This window comes from Gadus chalcogrammus, chromosome 14 (genome assembly GCF_026213295.1).
Source record: "Gadus chalcogrammus isolate NIFS_2021 chromosome 14, NIFS_Gcha_1.0, whole genome shotgun sequence".
Taxonomy (NCBI): Eukaryota; Metazoa; Chordata; class Actinopteri; order Gadiformes; family Gadidae; genus Gadus; species Gadus chalcogrammus.
The window spans coordinates 28,462,595-28,481,340 of NC_079425.1; the positions used below are offsets into that span (position 1 = coordinate 28,462,595).

Below are 18,746 nucleotides of genomic sequence, written 5' to 3' on the forward strand. Positions count from 1 at the left end.
ATTTTGAATTGGAGTACAGTACGTTGGTAATTTGGAGAATCTTTCCTGGTCCAGAGATGGGTAATAATTCCCAGCCCATATCAGGAGGCCAGAGAGAGGGGGGTTATGCTGTCAGCCGAAAGCCCTGGGAGCCTCTCACTCCATCTGCATGTTAGTGTTAATGGCATCAAGTCCTCGACTCAAAACGGGCCCTCATCTTACCCGAAAGGCTGTCCATCCACTCAATGGGAGGGTCGTCCTCCCATTCATACCAGGAAAAGATCTGAAATCCACCTCGACGATCCTGTGTCCTGTGTCCAAGTCGGGTTAAAACACACCTCCAATGTCTTGTGTTCTCTCGCTCTCTCTCTCTCTCTCTCTCTCTCTCTCTCTCTCTCTCTCTCTCTCTCTCTCTCTCTCTCTCTCTCTCTCTCTCTCTCTCTCTCCTTCCATGTATCTGATGCTCTGACGCCCAGCTCTCCACAGGGCTGTGCTGTAGTGAGTCTGAGTGAGGCGCTGTGCTGAATGTTAAACCAGACAGCTCACAGACCAGTCCTCCTCCCGCAGAACATCAGGCCTTGGAACCCCCCACCCCGATGGACCTTCCCCTAATTTGTATTCAGGGAACAGACGTATGAAGTGTTTCCTCGTCTGGGTCTCCTCTCTCCTCTCCTTGCTGCTCCCTCGGGTTTGTCAGTTACAACTTAATTAGGAACCAATTAACATAAAAAAAAAAAGGGATCTCAATATTTGCTTTCTTATGTTTTATTAAATGAGTTATTCCTAATTAGCCTTCCCTTAGATGTCTGCTACTGTTCCCTTCTGTTGGACTCTGAAACACATGAGAGCAGACAGAGGGCCACAGCGCCCCCCGCTGGTGGCCGTTAGGATGGCGTGAGGAGAGTGAAGGGACAGAAGGCGGGAGGGACACGTAGTCACAGAGGCACTCCTGACCGCTCAATGCAGAGGAACCATGGAAACCAGCAGGAGGTGAAGATGGTGCTCCACATTTGCTGTCCTAAGAACAGCCCTTTCCAGAACGTCACCACCTCTTTCACCTCACATGCGGAGTGGTCCAGAGGATATGAACTGTCTGTAGACAGCAGAACAGACACTCATCTCCCCGGACTACAGCCATTCTAAGGCAGTGCTCTGCGCCGTGCAGAGGTCTTCACTCTATGTGGTTCCTCTCCATCATTGGAAAAAAATCCTAACTTGTCCCGTATTTGCATAGGTTTACATCGGATAAGTTCTGATCTAGCTGGTGAATATGGGACCAGTCGATATAATGAAGTTTTTTTTTGTGGGAGGATGAGACGTAGACTACTACCTTGACACTTACTTACACACTTGTGTGTGTGTGTGTGTGTGTGTGTGTGTGTGTGTGTGTGTGTGTGTGTGTGTGTGTGTGTGTGTGTGTGTGTGTGTGTGTGTGTGTGTGTGTGTGTGTGTGTGTGTGTGTGTGCCCTTAGGCATATCGTTTCCTGGCTGTCAATCAGAAGCTTGGGCTGAGTGGGCGTCCAGAGAGACCAGTGGGCTGCATCGGGACCTGCAAGGTACACACACACACACACACACACACACACACACACACACACACACACACACACACACACACACACACACACACACACACACACACACACACACACACACACACACACACACACACACACACACACACACAGACACATACACACACACATACACACTCACACATGCACAGGCCCGCACCCACACAAATAAACATTATACATATTGTATATTTGTCTTATATATTTATATATGTACATATATAGGGAGAGATATCCACATTGAGATGGCGCAATTTCATTGGTTCGCTATCTCGGGATATTTGGCAATATCGCATGATTGAGATCTCAAACTGGGGATATTATTTTCATCGCGGGGAGCGTGCTCGACGGTCGTCACGTCACGCTATTAAAAATAAATAAACTGCTGATAAAAACAAATAAATCCAGACAAAAAGTGTTATCTGGCTTATTTTTGGAATGTTCACGCCTAGTATATACTTAAACAATTATTCACCTCAGGATCCGTGGAAAGTGGGGAATAGCCCTAACCCTAGTGGCTATTCCCCACTATTCACGGGGCCTTTGTGAATAATTGTTAAATATAGAGAGAAATATGGATGTACGTGTGTGTCTGACTTTGTGTGCGTCCGGTGATTTGTATTTATGTTAATGTCTGTGTGTCTTTATTTTTCTTTTTGTGCACCTATTGATATGTTATACATGTTCATATGTTTGTGTATGTGTCTTTGTCTACATGCCTGTGAGTCTTTTTGTGCGTGTGTCTTTGTGCATGCCTGTATGTGCCTGTGTCTTTGTGTGTCTTCATGTGTCTTCATGTGTGTCTTTGTGTTATCTGTGAGGGGCCTCCCTAAACGTCCAGCTGAAGGTCACACTGTCGCCCTCGAGATGCATTCTGAAGACATCAGCAGCAAATGATTCCCGCCTCGTTTTAGACGACATTATAATGGCACATTTATGGCCAAGAAGGCTGACTGCTACAAACCATTATCGTCAGGGTCTCTGCTGGAGCTGCTTTCTTTGTCTGTGTATATGTGTGTTGTTGTGTTTCTGTAATGAGTTTGTGTGTGCGTGTGCTTGTGTGTGTCTGTGTGCGAGAGCATGCGTGTGTGTGTCCACATGTTAACAATGTGTTCCATTAGTGCTGTAACACCAGTGTGTCCTGGGCGCTGAGCCACTGGTTGATGTTGGTATGTTTCTGTTATCCCAGTGTTCCCAGTGGCCCGCTGTGTGTCCACTGGTTGATGTTGGTGTGTTTCTATTATCCCAGTGTTCATAGTGGCCCGCTGTGTGTCCACTGGTGGATGTTGGTATGTTCCTGTTATCCCAGTGTTCCCAGTGGCCCCGCTGTGTGTCCACTGGTTGATGTTGGTGTGTTCCTTCAGATCTATCGTATCCTGGGTAAGACGGTGGTCTGCTACCCCATCGTGTTCGACCTCAGCGACTTCTACCTGTCCCAGGACGTCATGCTGCTGATCGACGACATCAAGGTGTGGCAGGTGGTGGTGTTATTGGGCCAGACCCTCATCATGGTGTTATAGGGTCCGGACCCTCATCATGGGGCATGGTGTTATAGGGTCCAGACCCTCATCATGGGGCATGGTGTTATAGGGTCCAGACCCTCATCATGGGGTATGGTGTTATAGGGTCCAGACCCTCATCATGGGGTATGGTGTTATAGGGTCCACACCCTGGTAGACCAGGACTCTTTAAGACTCATAACAATGTACTGCATGTACAAACCTGAGCACACATTCACACTTACTACATCATCACTGTAGACATCATGTGGTCAAGTGGAGTTCATGTGATGGTGTGGAGGTCATGTGATAGTGCTGAGGTCATGTGATGGTGTGGAGGTCATGTGACATGTGGAGGTCATGTGATGGTGCTGAGGTCATGTGACGGTTTGTGTCCTCTGCAGAATGCCCTGCAGTTCATCAAGCAGTGCTGGAAGATGCAGGGACGCCCTCTATTCCTGGTCCTCATCCGGGAGGATAACATCAAGTAATAACACAACAGCTACACCCTCTCTCTCTCTCTCTCTCTCTCTCTCTCTCTCTCTTTCTGTCTCTCTTTTTCTTTTGCTCACTCTCTCTCTCTCTCTCTCTCTCTCTCTCTCTCTCTCTCTCTCTCTCTCTCTATGTCTCTCTCACTCACTCACTCACTCACTCACTCACTCACTCACTCACTCACTCACTCACTCACTCACCCACTCCTCCCAGACCACAGGTATAGCTAAAGGCTCTGCAGTAGCAGCCGGCTCATATGAGGAGTTGTTGCTCATTGTCTTAGCTGGTGTTACTGGAGGCTGTTCTATATTTCTGCATCCGGTACGTCATGAACTAGGGCGTGGCTAGGCTCCCATGATGCGGAAGCAAATCGCTCCTTGATGTTCCCCTGCGCCATTGAGCACTTTCAATAGGAATGAATGGGGCACCATTTTGTAGTCCGCTGTCCTTTCTATAATATGTCCATGGGGAGGAGTCAGGAGTAGGCTGAGGGGAGGAGTCAGGAGCAGGCTGAGGGGAGGAGTCATGAGCAGGCTGAGGGGAGGATAGCGAACCAATGAAATTGCGCCATCTCAATGTGGATATCTCTCCCTATATATGTACATATATAAATATATAAGACAAATATACAATATGTATAATGTTTATTTGTGTGGGTGCGGGCCTGTGCATGTGTGAGTGTGTATGTGTGTGTGTATGTGTCTGTGTGTGTTAATGTGTGTGTGTGTGTGTGTGTGTGTGTGTGTGTGTGTGTGTGTGTGTGTGTGTGTGTGTGTGTGTGTGTGTGTGTGTGTGTGTGTGTGTGTGTGTGTGTGTGTGAGCAGGCTGAGGGGAGGAGTCATGAGCAGGCTGAGGGGAGGAGTCAGGAGCAGGCTAAGAGGAGGAGTCAGGAGCAGGCTGAGGGGAGGAGTCAGGAGTAGGCTGAGGGGAGGAGTCATGTATTTGAGTAGCAGTAGATCAACGTGTTCCCTCCGGCCACCAGGGGGAGTCGCTTCAACCCGGTCCTCGACATGCTGGCTTCCTTCAAGAAGGGCAACATCGGGGGGGTCAAGGTTCACGTGGACAGACTGCAGGTTGGCCTCATCTTAAATAAAACCTAAACGTGAATGTAAAGTTGATACCTCGGCGTTGTGCTCGTGTCTGACCCTCGGTGTGACCTTTGACCCCAGACCCTGATATCCGGAGCTGTCGTGGAGCAGCTGGACTTCCTCCGCGTCAACGAGGCAGAGTGAGATGTCCTCTCTATACCGACAGGAAGCACTCAAATGTACATCCTTAATTAATGAAGTGTGTGCGTGTGTGTGTGTGTGTGTGTGTGTGTGTGTGTGTGTGTGTGTGTGTGTGTGTGTGTGTGTGTGTGTGTGTGTGTGTGTGTGTGTGTGTGTGTGCGCGCGCGGGTGCGTTCGCGTTCCCAGGATCCCTGAGTTCCAGGCCCTGGAGGAGCTGGCTCTGCCCAAACACTCGAAGGTGAAGCGGCAGTCCAGCACGCCCAACGCCTTGGACCTGGAACAGCAGCCCGAGGTCGACGCCCACGAGTGGAACCATCGGCCCACCCACGAGATCATGCTCAAGTTCCACGTGAGCCAGGACCCTAGAGGACCCTTAACTCTAGAGGACCCTAACTCTAGAGGACCCTAACCCTAGAGGACCCTAACCCTAGAGGACCCTAACCCTAGAGGACCCTAACCCTAGAAGACCCTAACTCTAGAGGACCCTAACCCTAGAGGACCCTAACCCTAACCCTAGAGGACACTAACCCTAACCCTAATTGATCAATTGGTTTTGATTGGGGTCATTTTAATAGAGAATCAAGGGATCTTAAAGCCATAGTGCCCTCAGACTGACCTTGTGTGTCCGTCTCCACAGGAGTCAGACTGTCTGGCAAGCCAGGCTCAGCTGGCTGCCATTCTCCTCCGAAGGGAAGGGCCTCACCTGCTGGCCAATGACGGTGAGCCACACTTCTGATAACAAGCCTTCAGCCGAGCTTCCACTCTGGCCATTGGTCGAGAATAAGGAGCAACCGCTAAGGCTGCAGGTCATTCTTCAGATCAACCAAACCTGTTTTGTGTCTACACATGGAGCTGATTCATGGTCATTGAACAGTTTCTACACATGGAGCTGATACATGGTTATGGAAAGGTTTCTACACATGGAGCTGATACATGGTTATGGAAAGGTTTCTACACATGGAGCTGATTTAGGCTGCCTCCTGAATACGCAGTCTGCATGCTGTTAGTGTGCAGGCTGTTAGTCTGCAGGCCAACAGCCACTCAGTCCTTCAGCGGTAGACCTGAGATCAGAGTTCTCTTCATGTGCTCAGTAACATTAAGCCAACCTTCTCTTCTGATTACAGAGAACCTGCTGGAAGAGCTGGAGAAGATTTATCGAAGAGCTGGAACCAAGAAGCTTTGGTCAGCTTTGCCCAACAAACACACACACACACACACACACACACACACACACACACACACACACACACACACACACACACACACACACACACACACACACACACACACACACACACACACACACACATTTTAGTCATTTATTTATGTTCACATTTTACAATAACAAATCTTGAACACAAACACTGGTAGATGCACTCATCAAGCCCAGAATCTCTTTGACATGTCTGATCTCAGTCTATGGATACAGGAAGCAGCGTCTCCTCCATATGTGGCGGCTGCCTATTAATACAGATATGGAGCAGAATTTTGCAAGTGCTTTTGCTTTTGGCTTCGGAATTCCAGCCATCTGCAAACCCCTTATGACGAGTCTGTGGACATGGCCAAGGCTTCCAAATATAAACACAAGTAGTTTGCAGGTGTACCCCAGTTGTGCAATCTCATTTCTGAGAAGTTGGTATTTTGTAACCTTGGCAAGGAATGCCTCCTCCAGACTATAGTCAAACGTACAGCTTACTTCTAAGATGGTGACTTCTCTGCTTACCTCATCAACAACAATAACATCTGGTGTATTGGCTGTCACATTTGAAAAATAGTCAACTTCGTTATTGCACAGAGTGAACATGTCAGATGAAACCCTTGAATGGGTATATACTTTAAAGGAGGAAGGTGGGGTATATAAAAGCATGTTCTTAACCAGTAAATCAACAATTCTATCATGTCTGGAAATATACATGCCCTTGTATACATGGCAGCCATTCAGAATATGTGACAGTGATTCTATGGTTGAGTTGTCGTGGTGCAGACAATGAGGAGGAAATCTGTTAGGGTACCACAGAGAGAGATTGAGTCTGGTTGGAAGAACTTGTAATCTGGCTTTAACTGCAAATGTAAGAATATCCTCATCAACTGCATAGTTCTTGAATATTGTGTGAGAAACTGTGTGATCTGCAGTGGGAATACATGCTAGCTTTCCCTGTAGCTTTAGACCAGTCCAGTGTTGTTGCTGCCTCTGCTGTTCTAACCCTAGCAGGTACCTGCTTGTGTGAGCTGGTGATACATGATGTTCAGTATCATTGACAGTTACCCTTACTGAGATTGTACAGTCAGTTATTACATCCTCAGACACCATTACAGTGTCTGAGTCAGACTTCACCCAGTCCAGGGAGACTCCAGCTCGCACGCAAAGGTCATTGAGGTCGGGCCAGTCCGACGAGACCCCAAACCCAGCAGAATGAGAGTCCATCTTGTTGTTGGGCTTCCTTCTAAAGCCTAAGAAGCTCGGCTCACCCTCTCCTGCCAGGGGAACTTTACGTCGCTTCATGTCCAGAAACAATGAAGAACGTGCAAGTTCCCTGACAGTCCGATCATCACTGTTCAGCATATTGGTCAGGTGGGACAGCCTGGTGGCATTATAGATCCACTCCACGTTTGGAACGCCTAGACCTCCCTCCTGTTTGGGCTGGAAAATAATGTCCCTGGTTGTATGGGTGTTCAGTCCAAACCACTTCCTCACTACAGAAACTACTTGGTTGTTTAGTTCCCGCAGTGTTTTGCACGTGAGGTGTACGTTGGAGAAAAGATGTTGAATTCTCGACAGGGCCACCTGTCTGATGGCCTCCAACTTCATGAGCAGAGGAAGTGGTGAAACATCAATCAAATCCAGCCTGGTGGTGAATTCCGTGACCATATATTCAACCTGCTTCTTCCAATCACCTGCTACATTGAATTTGTGCCCGAGGTAGGTGTACGTCTCGTGCAGGTCGTACACACGGATTGGTTCCGAGTTTATGGAAAACTCTGGATCCCTATCCGTTTTAGATTTGTACCAGCGATTCCCGCCACTCCTTCTCTGGTATAGAACTGCACATTTAGACTGTTTGATCTCCAGACTGGACCAGTCCAGGAATGTGTCAGTTCTGGAGAGCATGTCCTTGATGACACTCTCCTCCCGAGAAGCCAGCTGCACATCATCTGCGTAGCCTTGTATGGGGTTTGGGGAAATCACATTGGGTAGTGCACAGTCGCACAGCCACTTAATCCACTGGTTGATGGCCAGGACAAAATTGATTGCGCTCCACGGGCAGCCGGTTTTAATGCCCACCTGGAGGGGGACGGGATCTGTGACTTGTTTCCCACAGATAACCTGAATGAAGGAAGAGCTGTAAACATCCTTAATAATGTCAATAAACACGCGAGGTAGCTGGATTTCCTCTAGGGCGTGGATCATGACATTGTGGGTCAGGGTCCCAAAAGCGTCCCTGAAGTCCAGGAAGACAGAGTAGAATTTGCAAGATTCATGCTTGAAATCATCGATCCCAGTTTTCAGACAAAACACGTGTTCATTCATGCCCTGTCTGTTAATGTATGCTTTCTGGTTGGGTGAGAGGATGTTATTGTCCACTAGCCAGGGCAACACACGGGACAGGATACACTTCATGAACACTTTGTAGATGGTGGGTAGGAGGGAGATGTCCCTCCAGGTGGACGGATCATCTGCTATGTTATCCTTTTTGGGGATGCGGTGAATCATTGCTCCTTTCCAGGTCTCAGGGACTCTTTTATTTTCCAAGCAGACATTAAATAAAGATGTAATTTTTTCGCATGTCTGTGGAGTTTTAAGGCTTTCATAACTAACGCCATCTATGCCACATGCCTTGTTGTTGGGTAGGCTGCATATGACAGTATTTATTTCAGCCAGTGTGAAGTAGGAGGTGTCTGGAAAGTCACTAGGTTGAAATGGTGGCAGGCTACTCCAAGGGGTTAATGGGAGAGGATCACTGATTGACGTTCGGCTTTGACATTTATTTTCATAGTACTGCTGTACAGCTATGATGTCCCTGGGACAGGGGGTAGTGTCCGGGTATTCACTGTTGTTAAGAATTATCTGGATCGCCTTTGATCTTCTATGCTGCCACAGCGAAGCAAGCTTGTTCCTGCTCACTTTTATACTGCGGCGCTCCTGCGTTCTGATGCAGAGCTGGGGCTGCACTGTATTTCTAACGAAACACAGTTGTCCCTCGATCCAGACAGCAGCTGAGGATGACGTCATCGGCTCGGGGAGCGGCTGGTACAGGGGAAACTTTTTCAGGATCCGCGTAACATATTTCATGAACGGGAACCCTAGCTGTTTCCCCCGATGGCTCACAGTTGTAAAAACGCCGTTCTTAAAGAATACTCCGTACAGTACTTTGATCAGACGTATCCACTCTCCTGGGTCTCCCGAACACGCGAAGCACTTCTCCCTTCGTGGCCCAGTGTTGAGTCCGGCTCTGAAGGCTCTCTCGCTGTCCTGGAAAGCAGCCCAAAGCTGCGGGGACAGCGGGCGGTGGTACGCGGAGAAATCCGTATCAAAAGACAGGGCGCCCAGCGTGACTGGGTCGGCATACTCCGGTAGCCGATAGACTCGCCCACCGAGCAACGCTTGTTTGAAAGCGAGTTTCAGTAGGGTGATCAACATGATCAAAACGAGTTTTCGGACTCTTGATGCATCAACTACATTAACGCTGGTAGTTACAACGGGTGTAGATGTTAAAAAGTTGTTTGTTGGTGCAGCATGCCGGCGAGACGCAGCCGCAGCCGCAGCCGCACACACACCCACACACACACACACACACACACACACACACACACACACACACACACAGACACACACACACTCAAACTTATACACACTAACACACACACACACACATGCAGACACACGCACACAAACAAATACACAGACACACATGCAGACACACACGCACACACACACACGCACGCAAACATGCACTCACTCAGCATTAGACATTTTATAGTGGATGTGGACGCAACGTTGTTTTAAGGATATTTTAACAACTCCACAATTCCCTTTTTTAATCTTCCTCTCCTGTCTGTCCTTTATCAAACCATTTCTCTTCCCTGAACCGTAACATAACCGCCACTCAATCTGGCAACCCCAGGCAGGCAGTGCGCCAGGCGGCGGCCACACTAAAGAAGTTTGCCAGCTCTATCGCGCCGCACATCACCACTATCCTGGTGCATGGGAAACAGGTACCAGCAGGGAGGGCCTGTATGCACGCAGCTAGTTGTGAGCTATTAGCTGTTAGCTGTTAGCTGTTAGCTTGGCTGGACAACTTCTGCACACCATCCAGTAGCCGGGACGTTATGGATCGGAAATATTAGCAAAATACAACGTATTTCAACGTATCCTTGAAATGTAAATAAAATGCTTTCTTACCTTTAAGATGGCGTCTCTAAGGCAATATTACACAAATGAGTTAACCTCAGAGTGTTTTCAAGCTTTATCCCCGTTTCCTCAAAGTAATCCACGCTGGCGTTTCAACTTTGAACTTTATCTAAATCTGAAACTAAGACGAGAGTTCTAGCACACTCCCTTGAGGATCGCCAGGCTAGCTTTGTCGGATTTGTAAGCATAACTTGATGCTGTTTGCTTAATCTTTATGACCTGTCTCTTATCTTGATCCATTATTCATTCGCTGCATGCTTCTGCATTCCGCCGTTTTGGGTTTGTTATAGGATGTCTGACAGACGGCTCAGCGGCTTGTTACTAATGTTCTCTGGAATATGTATCTTATGTTGTTGTAATACATCTGACGCGGGCACACAAGAATTAGCTTAGGGCTCCGTCTGAATCCAAAAGCTCGGGGCTAACCTCCACCTCTGAAAACACGTCAATACAAACTTGATTACTTTCTCATTCCCCTGACACGAGAAGTGAAGCTTGAAACAGGTTCCCCTGTGTGTGAGCATAGTGATGTTCTGATAGGTTCCCCAGTGTGTGAGCGTAGTGATGTTCTGATAGGTTCCCCAGCGTGTGAGCATAGTGACGTTCTGATAGGTGCCCCCAGTCTGTGAGCGTAGTGACGTTCTGATAGGTTCCCCAGCGTGTGAGTGTAGTGACTTTCCGATGGGCTCCTTCCGCCTCCTGTCGTCTCCTGTGTTCCTCTGCTTAATGCTGCTTTATTTGTGCTGACTCATAATTAAATTACTTTTAATTGATTTCCTTAAGTAACTTAATTTGTCCACGTCCAGGAGCCGTTCTCCTGGGAGGAAGACATCTGTTAATGTCCCCTAGGAGATATAGCGACTCTATAATAATTATGTCTAAGGCATTTGCTCTGCACTTTATTAATGTCTTCATGTTCTTTATGAAGTCATGAAATGGTAAATTTTGTGGACCACCTGCTCATATGGTGCCTAGCTGATCTCTATAATACTAGTGTTCCACACCACCATGTCCTCCTGAAACAAGAGCCTCCAGAAGCAGCTCTCGAACACCCTGCACCCTGCCGTCTGTCTGTCCTCTAGAGCACCCTGCCGTCTGTCTGTCCTCTCAAGCACCCTGCCGTCTCTCTGTCCTCTAGAGCACCCTGCCATCTGTCCTCTAGAGCACCCTGCCGTCTGTCTGTCCTCTCGAGCACCCTGCCGTCTGTCTGTCCTCTCGAGCACCCTGCCGTCTGTCTTCTCGAGCACCCTGCTGTCTGTCCTCTCGAGCACCCTGCCGTCTGTCCTCTCGAGCACCCTGCCGTCTGTCCTCTGGAGCACCCTGCCGTCTGTCCTCTCTAGCATCCTGCCGTCTGTCCTCTCGAGCAGTGTTTCCCAAACCTTTTTTCTGGGGACCAATCTTTTTTAAATTACAAACCATCGCGACCCAATATAAATAATAGTACAGTGCTATCAAAAACATGCTTCTTGTTTAAAGTTTTTTTAAATGCTCATGCCGAACAGGTAGGCGTGTATTTATGGGCAGCTATTGTTATCAATCAATTAGTTAAGATAAGATAAGATAAAACTTTATAAATCCCCTGGGTGAAATTCGGGTGTTTCAGTAGCAAGAAGTAAGACAGTCAAAACTGAAACTGTAGAGATAGATGCCAAAATAGTGCCAAAGTATCTCTGTAAAAAGTTTTTTTGTTTATTTTATCTACATTTATTTGGCGACCCAATTAAAATCTTTCAGACCCACATTTGGGTCGCGACCCAGTCTTTGGGAAAGACTGCTCTAGAGCATGTGGCGCTGATGGCTGTGATATGTTTGTGTCCTGCAGGTCGGTGGTGCGGCTCGCTGCTAGTCTGTTAACTAAGCTGGTGGACAGCCTTGCCCCCAGTATAACTAGTGTGTTAGTGCATGGCAAACAGGTAAGAGGACCTAACCCTAACCCCAACTGGGTATACCATATAGTATACTGTATACTATATCGTATATCAATGTATAAACTACATAGTATACTATAAATAACATAGTATACTGAATATATTATCTAATTTATAGTATACGTAGTTTATATTTCGTTGTATTTCATTCTGGACTCCTAGCGATTCTGCAGTTTAAGAGAGGCTCAGATTGAGGCTCAGATTAAGGGTCAGAGTGAGGCTGAGAGTGAGGCTCAGTGTGAGGCTCAGATTGAGGCTCAGATTAAGGCTCAGAGTGAGGCTCAGATTGAGGCTCAGATTAAGGCTCAGATTGAGGCTCAGAGTGAGGCTCAGAGTGAGGCTCAGATTGAGGCTCAGAGTGAGGCTCAGATTGAGGCTCAGATTAAGGCTCAGATTGAGGCTCAGATTAAGGCTCAGAGTGAGGCTCAGATTGAGGCTCGAGATTGACACACCCCCAGAGAAAGCGATACAAACACACACACAGACAGACAGACACCCACAGACACCCACATGAGTGCATCTTAAGCACGTGTGCAGCAATACTAGTGGACCATCGGCCCTCGTAGCGCACCCTGCGCCGTGTGTGTCATCATTTGGCTGTGCTGTTTGTGTGTGCGTGTGTGTATATGCATGCTTTTGTGTGTGTTTCCCTGTCCTCTTGACGTGTGTCTGTGCGTGCGTGTGTGCGTGCGTGCGTGCCCGGCCAGGTGACCCTGGGCGTGTTCGGCCAGGAGGAGGAGGTGGTCTCCAAGCCGCTGTCCCCGGGGGAGATCAAGGCCTTGCTGTACCTGCGCTGCGCCCCAGAGGGGGGAGAGAGTCAGGCCGTGCTGCAGCAGGAGCTGCTGATCCACATCGGCTGGATCATCTCCAACAGCCCCCAGCTGTTCAGCGGCATGCTCAACATCAGGATCGGGTAGGGGGGCTGAACATCTGGATCGGGTAGGGGGGAGGGCTGAACATCTGGACCGGGCAGGGGGGGTGACATCTGGATCCAGGAGGGGGGGGCTGAACATCTGGATCGGGTAGGCTGAACACCTGGACCGGGTGGGGGGGGGCTGAACATTTGGATCGGGTAGGGGGGTCAATGCAAACACTTCTTATCAGACTTCTATTTTGAATAAAGAAGATTACAGACAACAAAAAAAACAGAGAACCAAAGCGAGAATATAAACGACATTTGAGTTTAATTTCCTGATTCCACAAAGTCGACATAGGCCCCGTCCACACACAGAGCCGATTTTTTGGTGAAACCGCATAAGTCTTGTGCGTTTCGGCTGACCGTCCAGATGGAGCCGGCGGATCCGGTGCCCGAAACCGCACATTTCTGAAACCATGTCCGAGGGTGGTGTCAAATCTATCCTCGATTCCAGACCTATGCGGCTTCGTGTTTGGATTCGCGTGGACGCCTGAAACGCAAACGATGACGTCATTAGCCCCCCACCAAGTGGGCGACATCAGAGTTGCTTTAAATTTTTTATTTATTCTTATATTTGTATACTTTTTGTAGCTTTAAATATAGCCCCTTGATAAATTTAATTACTAAGTGTACATTAAAAAGTATTTCTGCTCAATTTAAAAGGTTGAATCTTCTCGTGACTGATTGTTTGTATACAGTGCGCAGTCTGTATGCGCGCAGGCTTGATGCGCTCCACTTTTTTCTGTGGAGAATCCCGTTCGATGCGGTTTCGCAATGACTCCTTCTTTACGGAGATATTGCTGAACCGCATAAAGCGAAACCGGATCGTTTTCACCCGTTTCGGCTCCGCGTGGACGGGGCCATAGTTCAGACAAAAGGTCCCAGAGATCAAGGAGAGGAGGTCCTTTGATCCCGTTTCAAACACTCTTTATTGTGCGGGGGCGACAGAGAGCTCCGTGTAACACCGCTCCCCCCTCTCTGGTGTGTCCCCCCCCCCCCCGTGTCCCCAGCTGGATCCTCCAGGCCATGCAGCACGAGCTGAAGATCCGTGCGGGGGAACTGCCGTCCCAGGATGTGTACCAGCTGTCCCCCAGCGACGTCAAGCAGCTGCTGCTGGACGTACTGCAGCCGCAGATCAGCAGCAGGTACACAACTACACACAACTACACACCACTACACACTACTACACACAACTACACACAACTACACACCACTACACACCACTACACATAACTGCTACACACTGCTACACGCAAATACACACTACTAACACCACTTGCACCACTACATACCACTACAAACCACTTCCACCACTACACACCAGGGGCGGAGTGGGGCACTAAAAGCCAACGGGAAAATTCTGACTGGCCCGGCCCACCACCGGCCCTCCACCAAGTCTACGCATTTGGGGAGGACTTAACGAAATATGAAATCTGACCACTAGATGGCACTACACAAATGCACAATATTGACAATAAAGTGTAGGTTTAAAGGTACGGCCACACTGAACGCGTTCCGCGCGTAAGATTACGCGCGTAACGCTCCTAACCTGACGCTTGATCATTGTGTGTCACAAAAATGGTTCAACGCGCCCACGCAGCTAGATGAGCCCGCCCAAAAGCGGAGGGGTCTTGCTTCACCCTGAAGGGGCTTATTTTCGATAATGACCGGCAACGTTCTATACATTATCCCGCTTATTACACAGCTACTTGTCAAAACGAAAAAATAACTTCTCATGGTGTGTCTTTTTACAATACATTTTTTAGTTTTTAGTTTTTAATTTTTAGGCAAAAAGAACATACACAAGAAACTGCTGTCTCGGAGTTCAAATTAAACGTCATACAAAACATAATAAGCTTAGATACCAAAATGTTTACAAATAGACATGAAAAATTCCAAAAAACAAAACAAGCAGTGACTATATAAAGTTAGGAACACAAATAAACAGTTGAAAGAAAGTACAAAATATATATATATAATTTAAAAAAGGGGGGGGGGGGGGGGGGGGGGTCAGTCTTGGGCCAGGGTTGATAGAGAATTGAAATAAGTTATAAGAGAATCCCATTTTTTGTATATTTATTAGCCCAGCCATTCACTGTTAATTTTATCTTTTTTAATTTTACAAAGAACATAACGTCTTTGAGCCAGATTTAAATTGATGGGAGATTAGGGGATTTCCACATAAGTAAAGTACGGCGTCTTGCCAGAAGGCTAATGTTTCTGATTGTAAGGCTGTAATATGGGGTTATTGAGATGGGGTTCCAAATATTGCAATGAAGGGGTCTGTTTTAATTTTGCTACTAGAGCCTTTGTCATGATCATAAAGTCATTCCAGAAACTGTATAGTCTGGGACAATAAAAAAAACATATGACTCAAGTTACAAGAGGAGGTGTGGCATCTGTCACACTGGCCTACAACATTTGGATTAAATTTCAGATACATTTGCACAGACAGACAGACAGACAGACAGACAGCAATTATTATATCTTTTGTGTTAATAAATGGAGTGTGTAGCAATAAATAATCCTGCTGCCCCCCCTCCTCCCTCCAAGTGCAGAGTTGTGGAGTGTGATGGCACGATGGACAAAGGAGTTCATTAGTCTGTTGGTGCGGCATCTGGGGAGGAGCAGAGGAGCTTCTTTGGTTGCTGATGACAGTGTGCAGAGGGTGGCTGGTGTCATCCAGGATGGCCAGAAGCTTCTTTGTGGTTCTCTTCTCTGCCACTGTCACCAGACAATCCAGCTTGAAGCCGACCACAGTCCCTGCCCGACTGATGAGCTTGTCAAGCCTGGAGGAGTCCCTCTTGGTTGTGCTGCCTCCCCAACACACCACAGTGTAAAAAAGGATGCTGGCGACCTCCGACTGATAGAACATTGACAGAAGTTTACTACAGATATTAAAAGATCGCAGCCTCCTTAAAAAATACAGTCTGCTTTGGCCTTTCTTGTAGAGGTGGTCGGTATTGATTGCCCAGTCCAGTTTTGTGTCAAGCCACACTCCCAGGTACTTGTAGCTACCCACGGTTTCCACCTCTATCCCATTAATGTCCACTGCTTGGGGGCGTGGCCTTGACTTCCCAAAGTCTATCACCAGCTCTTTGGTTTTTGATGTGTTGAGCTGCAGGCTGTTTGCATGGCTCCAGGTGACAAAGTCTCTCACTAGAGTCCGGTACTCCTCCTCTTGGTCCCCCCCTATACACCCCATGATGGCTGTGTCGTCAGCATACTTCTGAATGAGATTCAGAGTTATGGCTGAAGTCTGAGGTGTATAAGGTGAAGAGAAGAGGGGCCAGCACCGTCCCCTGAGGCGCCCCAGTGCTGCTGATTAAGATGTCCGATGTGGTGTCCTTTAATCGAACAAACTGTGGTCTATCTATGAGGTAGTTGGTGATCCAAGTTATCAGGTGGGGGTCCACTTGCATAGCTGACAGTTTGTTTTGTAGCATGAGGGGCAGGATTGTGTTGAAGGCACTAGAGAAGTCTAGGAAAAGAATCCTGACTGTGCCCGCCCCCCTGTCCAGATGTGAGTGGGCCCGGTGTAGGGGATGGCATCCTCCACACCAGCCCCTGTCCGGTAGGCAAACTGTAGTGGATCCTGAGCATGCAGCACCTTAGGCATGAGGTGTCTGAGAAGGAGCCGCTCCAGGGTCTTCATCAGATGTGATGTGACTGCCACTGGTCGGAAGTCATTCAGCTCACTAGGTCGGGTTTTCTTTGGAACTATGCAAGATTTCTTCCAGAGGGTGGGCACTCTCCCTAGTTGTAGGCTGAGGTTGAAGACGTGCTGAAGCGGCTCCCCAAGTTCAGCAGCGCAGGTCTTCAACAGGCGTGAGCACACATTATCTGGGCCCGCTGCTTTCTTTGGGCGAAGCTTCCTCAGTTCTCCTCTGACCTGGTCAGCAGTAATAATGCAGGGAGGAGGGTCCACTGGGGTGTTTGAGGAGAGATCGGTAAGAGGGGGTTGGAGAGCGGTGTCCAGTGGTGAGGGCAAGGGGGGATCACATGACGGTGGTGAAAGTGAGGGTGCCATTATGTTGGTGCCTTGGCTGGGTGGGAGGGGGGATGGTTGGTCAAACTTGTTGAAAAATATGTTAAGCTGGTTTGCCCTCTCCACAGTCCCCCCCTCTGCACTGTTTTTAGCTTTGTGGCCTGTGATGATTTTCACACCATCCCAGACCTCCCTCATATTGTTCTCCAGCAGTTTGTGCTCCACCTTTCTCCTGTAGCTCTCCTTCGCCACCTTCAAACACTGTTTCAGCTCACGCTGTGCTGTCTTAAACACCTCCTTGTCCCTGCTCCTGAAGGATGCCTTCTTCTTATTAATGACAGTTTTGAAGTCACCCGTCACCCAAGGCTTGTTGTTTGGATAGCAGCGAACAGTCCGAGTAGGGGCGACTACATCTCTGCAAAAGTTTAGATAGTCTGTCAGGCAGTGTGTCAGCCCCTCTATGTCCTCACCGTGCGGGCTCTGTAGTACACTCCAGTCTGTAGTTTGGAAGCAGTCTCTGAGGGCATCCTCCGCTTCAGGAGACCATCTCCTAAAGGAGCGTGTTGTGACAGACTGCCTCTGCACTAGGGGGGTGTATTGTGGCTGCAGGTAGACAAGGTTTGTTGTGGTCCGACTTCCCAAGTGGGGGGAGGGGGGTGACCCTGTATGCATCCCTAACATTTGCATACAGGAGGTCAATTGTCCTGTTGTTTCTAGTGGGGCAGTTCACAAACTGATAAAAAACAGCCAGAGTAGAATCCAGGGTGGCATGGTTAAAATCACCGGAAATTAAGAAGAAAGCCTCTGGGTGTAGAGTTTGAAGCCTTGCTGTGACAGTGTGAATCTTGTCACAGGCAGTGGCTGCATCTGCTCTCAGAGGAATGTAAACACAAACAGCGATCACGTGACTAAACTCCCTCGGTAAATAGTATGGCCGGAGGCTGACAGCTAGTATCTCTAGTTCCCGGCAGCATGAAGCCTTCTTCACAGAGATATGTCCTGGGTTACACCAGCGATCGTTGACATTTATTATGAGCCCCCCAACTTTGCTCTTACCACAGGCTTCTGTGTCTCTATCGGCTCTCACCGCGCTGAAACCCGGCAGGTCCACGTTAATATCTGGGATGAGGGGGGTAAGCCACATCTCTGTGAATATTAGCAGGCTGCTCTCCCGGAAGATCCGCTGGTTAGTTAAGGCCGTTAGCTCATCAATCTTATTTGGCAAGGCGTTCACGTTCCCTATGGTGATGGAGGGGATTGATGGCTTAAAATGCCTTTTGTCCGCTAGCCTAGCCTTTAGCTTAGCGCCAGCCTTACAGCCCCGATATCTCCTCCTCAGCGCTGCCGGTATACAGTGCCGTACGCCGGCTTGTGTGCTTGTTTTCAGAGCCAACAACTCTTCTCTCGGATAAACAAGAGAACTGGTGCGTGGCTTCTGTTTAAAGTGCGTCATATCCATGGATATATATTAAAACACCCTACTCCTGCCCAAGGTTGCAGGAGTAGCAAAACATTAAGAAAAATAAAGTTAAAAACAACACAGTACTACGGATCAACTGGAAAGGCTGCCGTCTCGCACAGCGCCATGGCAACAAAGACACAGACTACACACCACTAACACCACTACACACAACTACACACCACTAACACCACTACACACCACTAACACCCCTAAACCCTACAGAAAGGTCCCCAGCCCCAGCTCAGCAACAGGTACAGACCGGCTCGGAC

The 18,746-nt window shown here is 48.3% G+C and overlaps 1 protein-coding gene across 4 annotated transcripts in view; it reads left to right on the forward strand.

Annotated features, from left to right (window-relative positions):
- Positions 1-18,746, forward strand: part of phkb (phosphorylase kinase, beta) — a 70,762-nt gene that overhangs the window by 46,508 nt on the left and 5,508 nt on the right. For 3 of the 4 annotated variants that reach the window (XM_056607446.1, XM_056607449.1, XM_056607448.1), the window contains 11 exons: positions 1,452-1,535; positions 2,918-3,022; positions 3,457-3,539; positions 4,527-4,617; positions 4,714-4,772; positions 4,960-5,122; positions 5,411-5,492; positions 5,898-5,955; positions 9,897-9,987; positions 12,819-13,024; positions 14,038-14,172. In XM_056607446.1, coding sequence (XP_056463421.1) covers positions 1,452-1,535; positions 2,918-3,022; positions 3,457-3,539; positions 4,527-4,617; positions 4,714-4,772; positions 4,960-5,122; positions 5,411-5,492; positions 5,898-5,955; positions 9,897-9,987; positions 12,819-13,024; positions 14,038-14,172 — 1,157 coding nt within the window. Of the gene's footprint in view, positions 1-1,451; positions 1,536-2,917; positions 3,023-3,456; positions 3,540-4,526; positions 4,618-4,713; positions 4,773-4,959; positions 5,123-5,410; positions 5,493-5,897; positions 5,956-9,896; positions 9,988-12,005; positions 12,097-12,818; positions 13,025-14,037; positions 14,173-18,746 lie in introns of all 4 variants that reach the window. The other variant, XM_056607447.1, reaches the window with a different exon arrangement.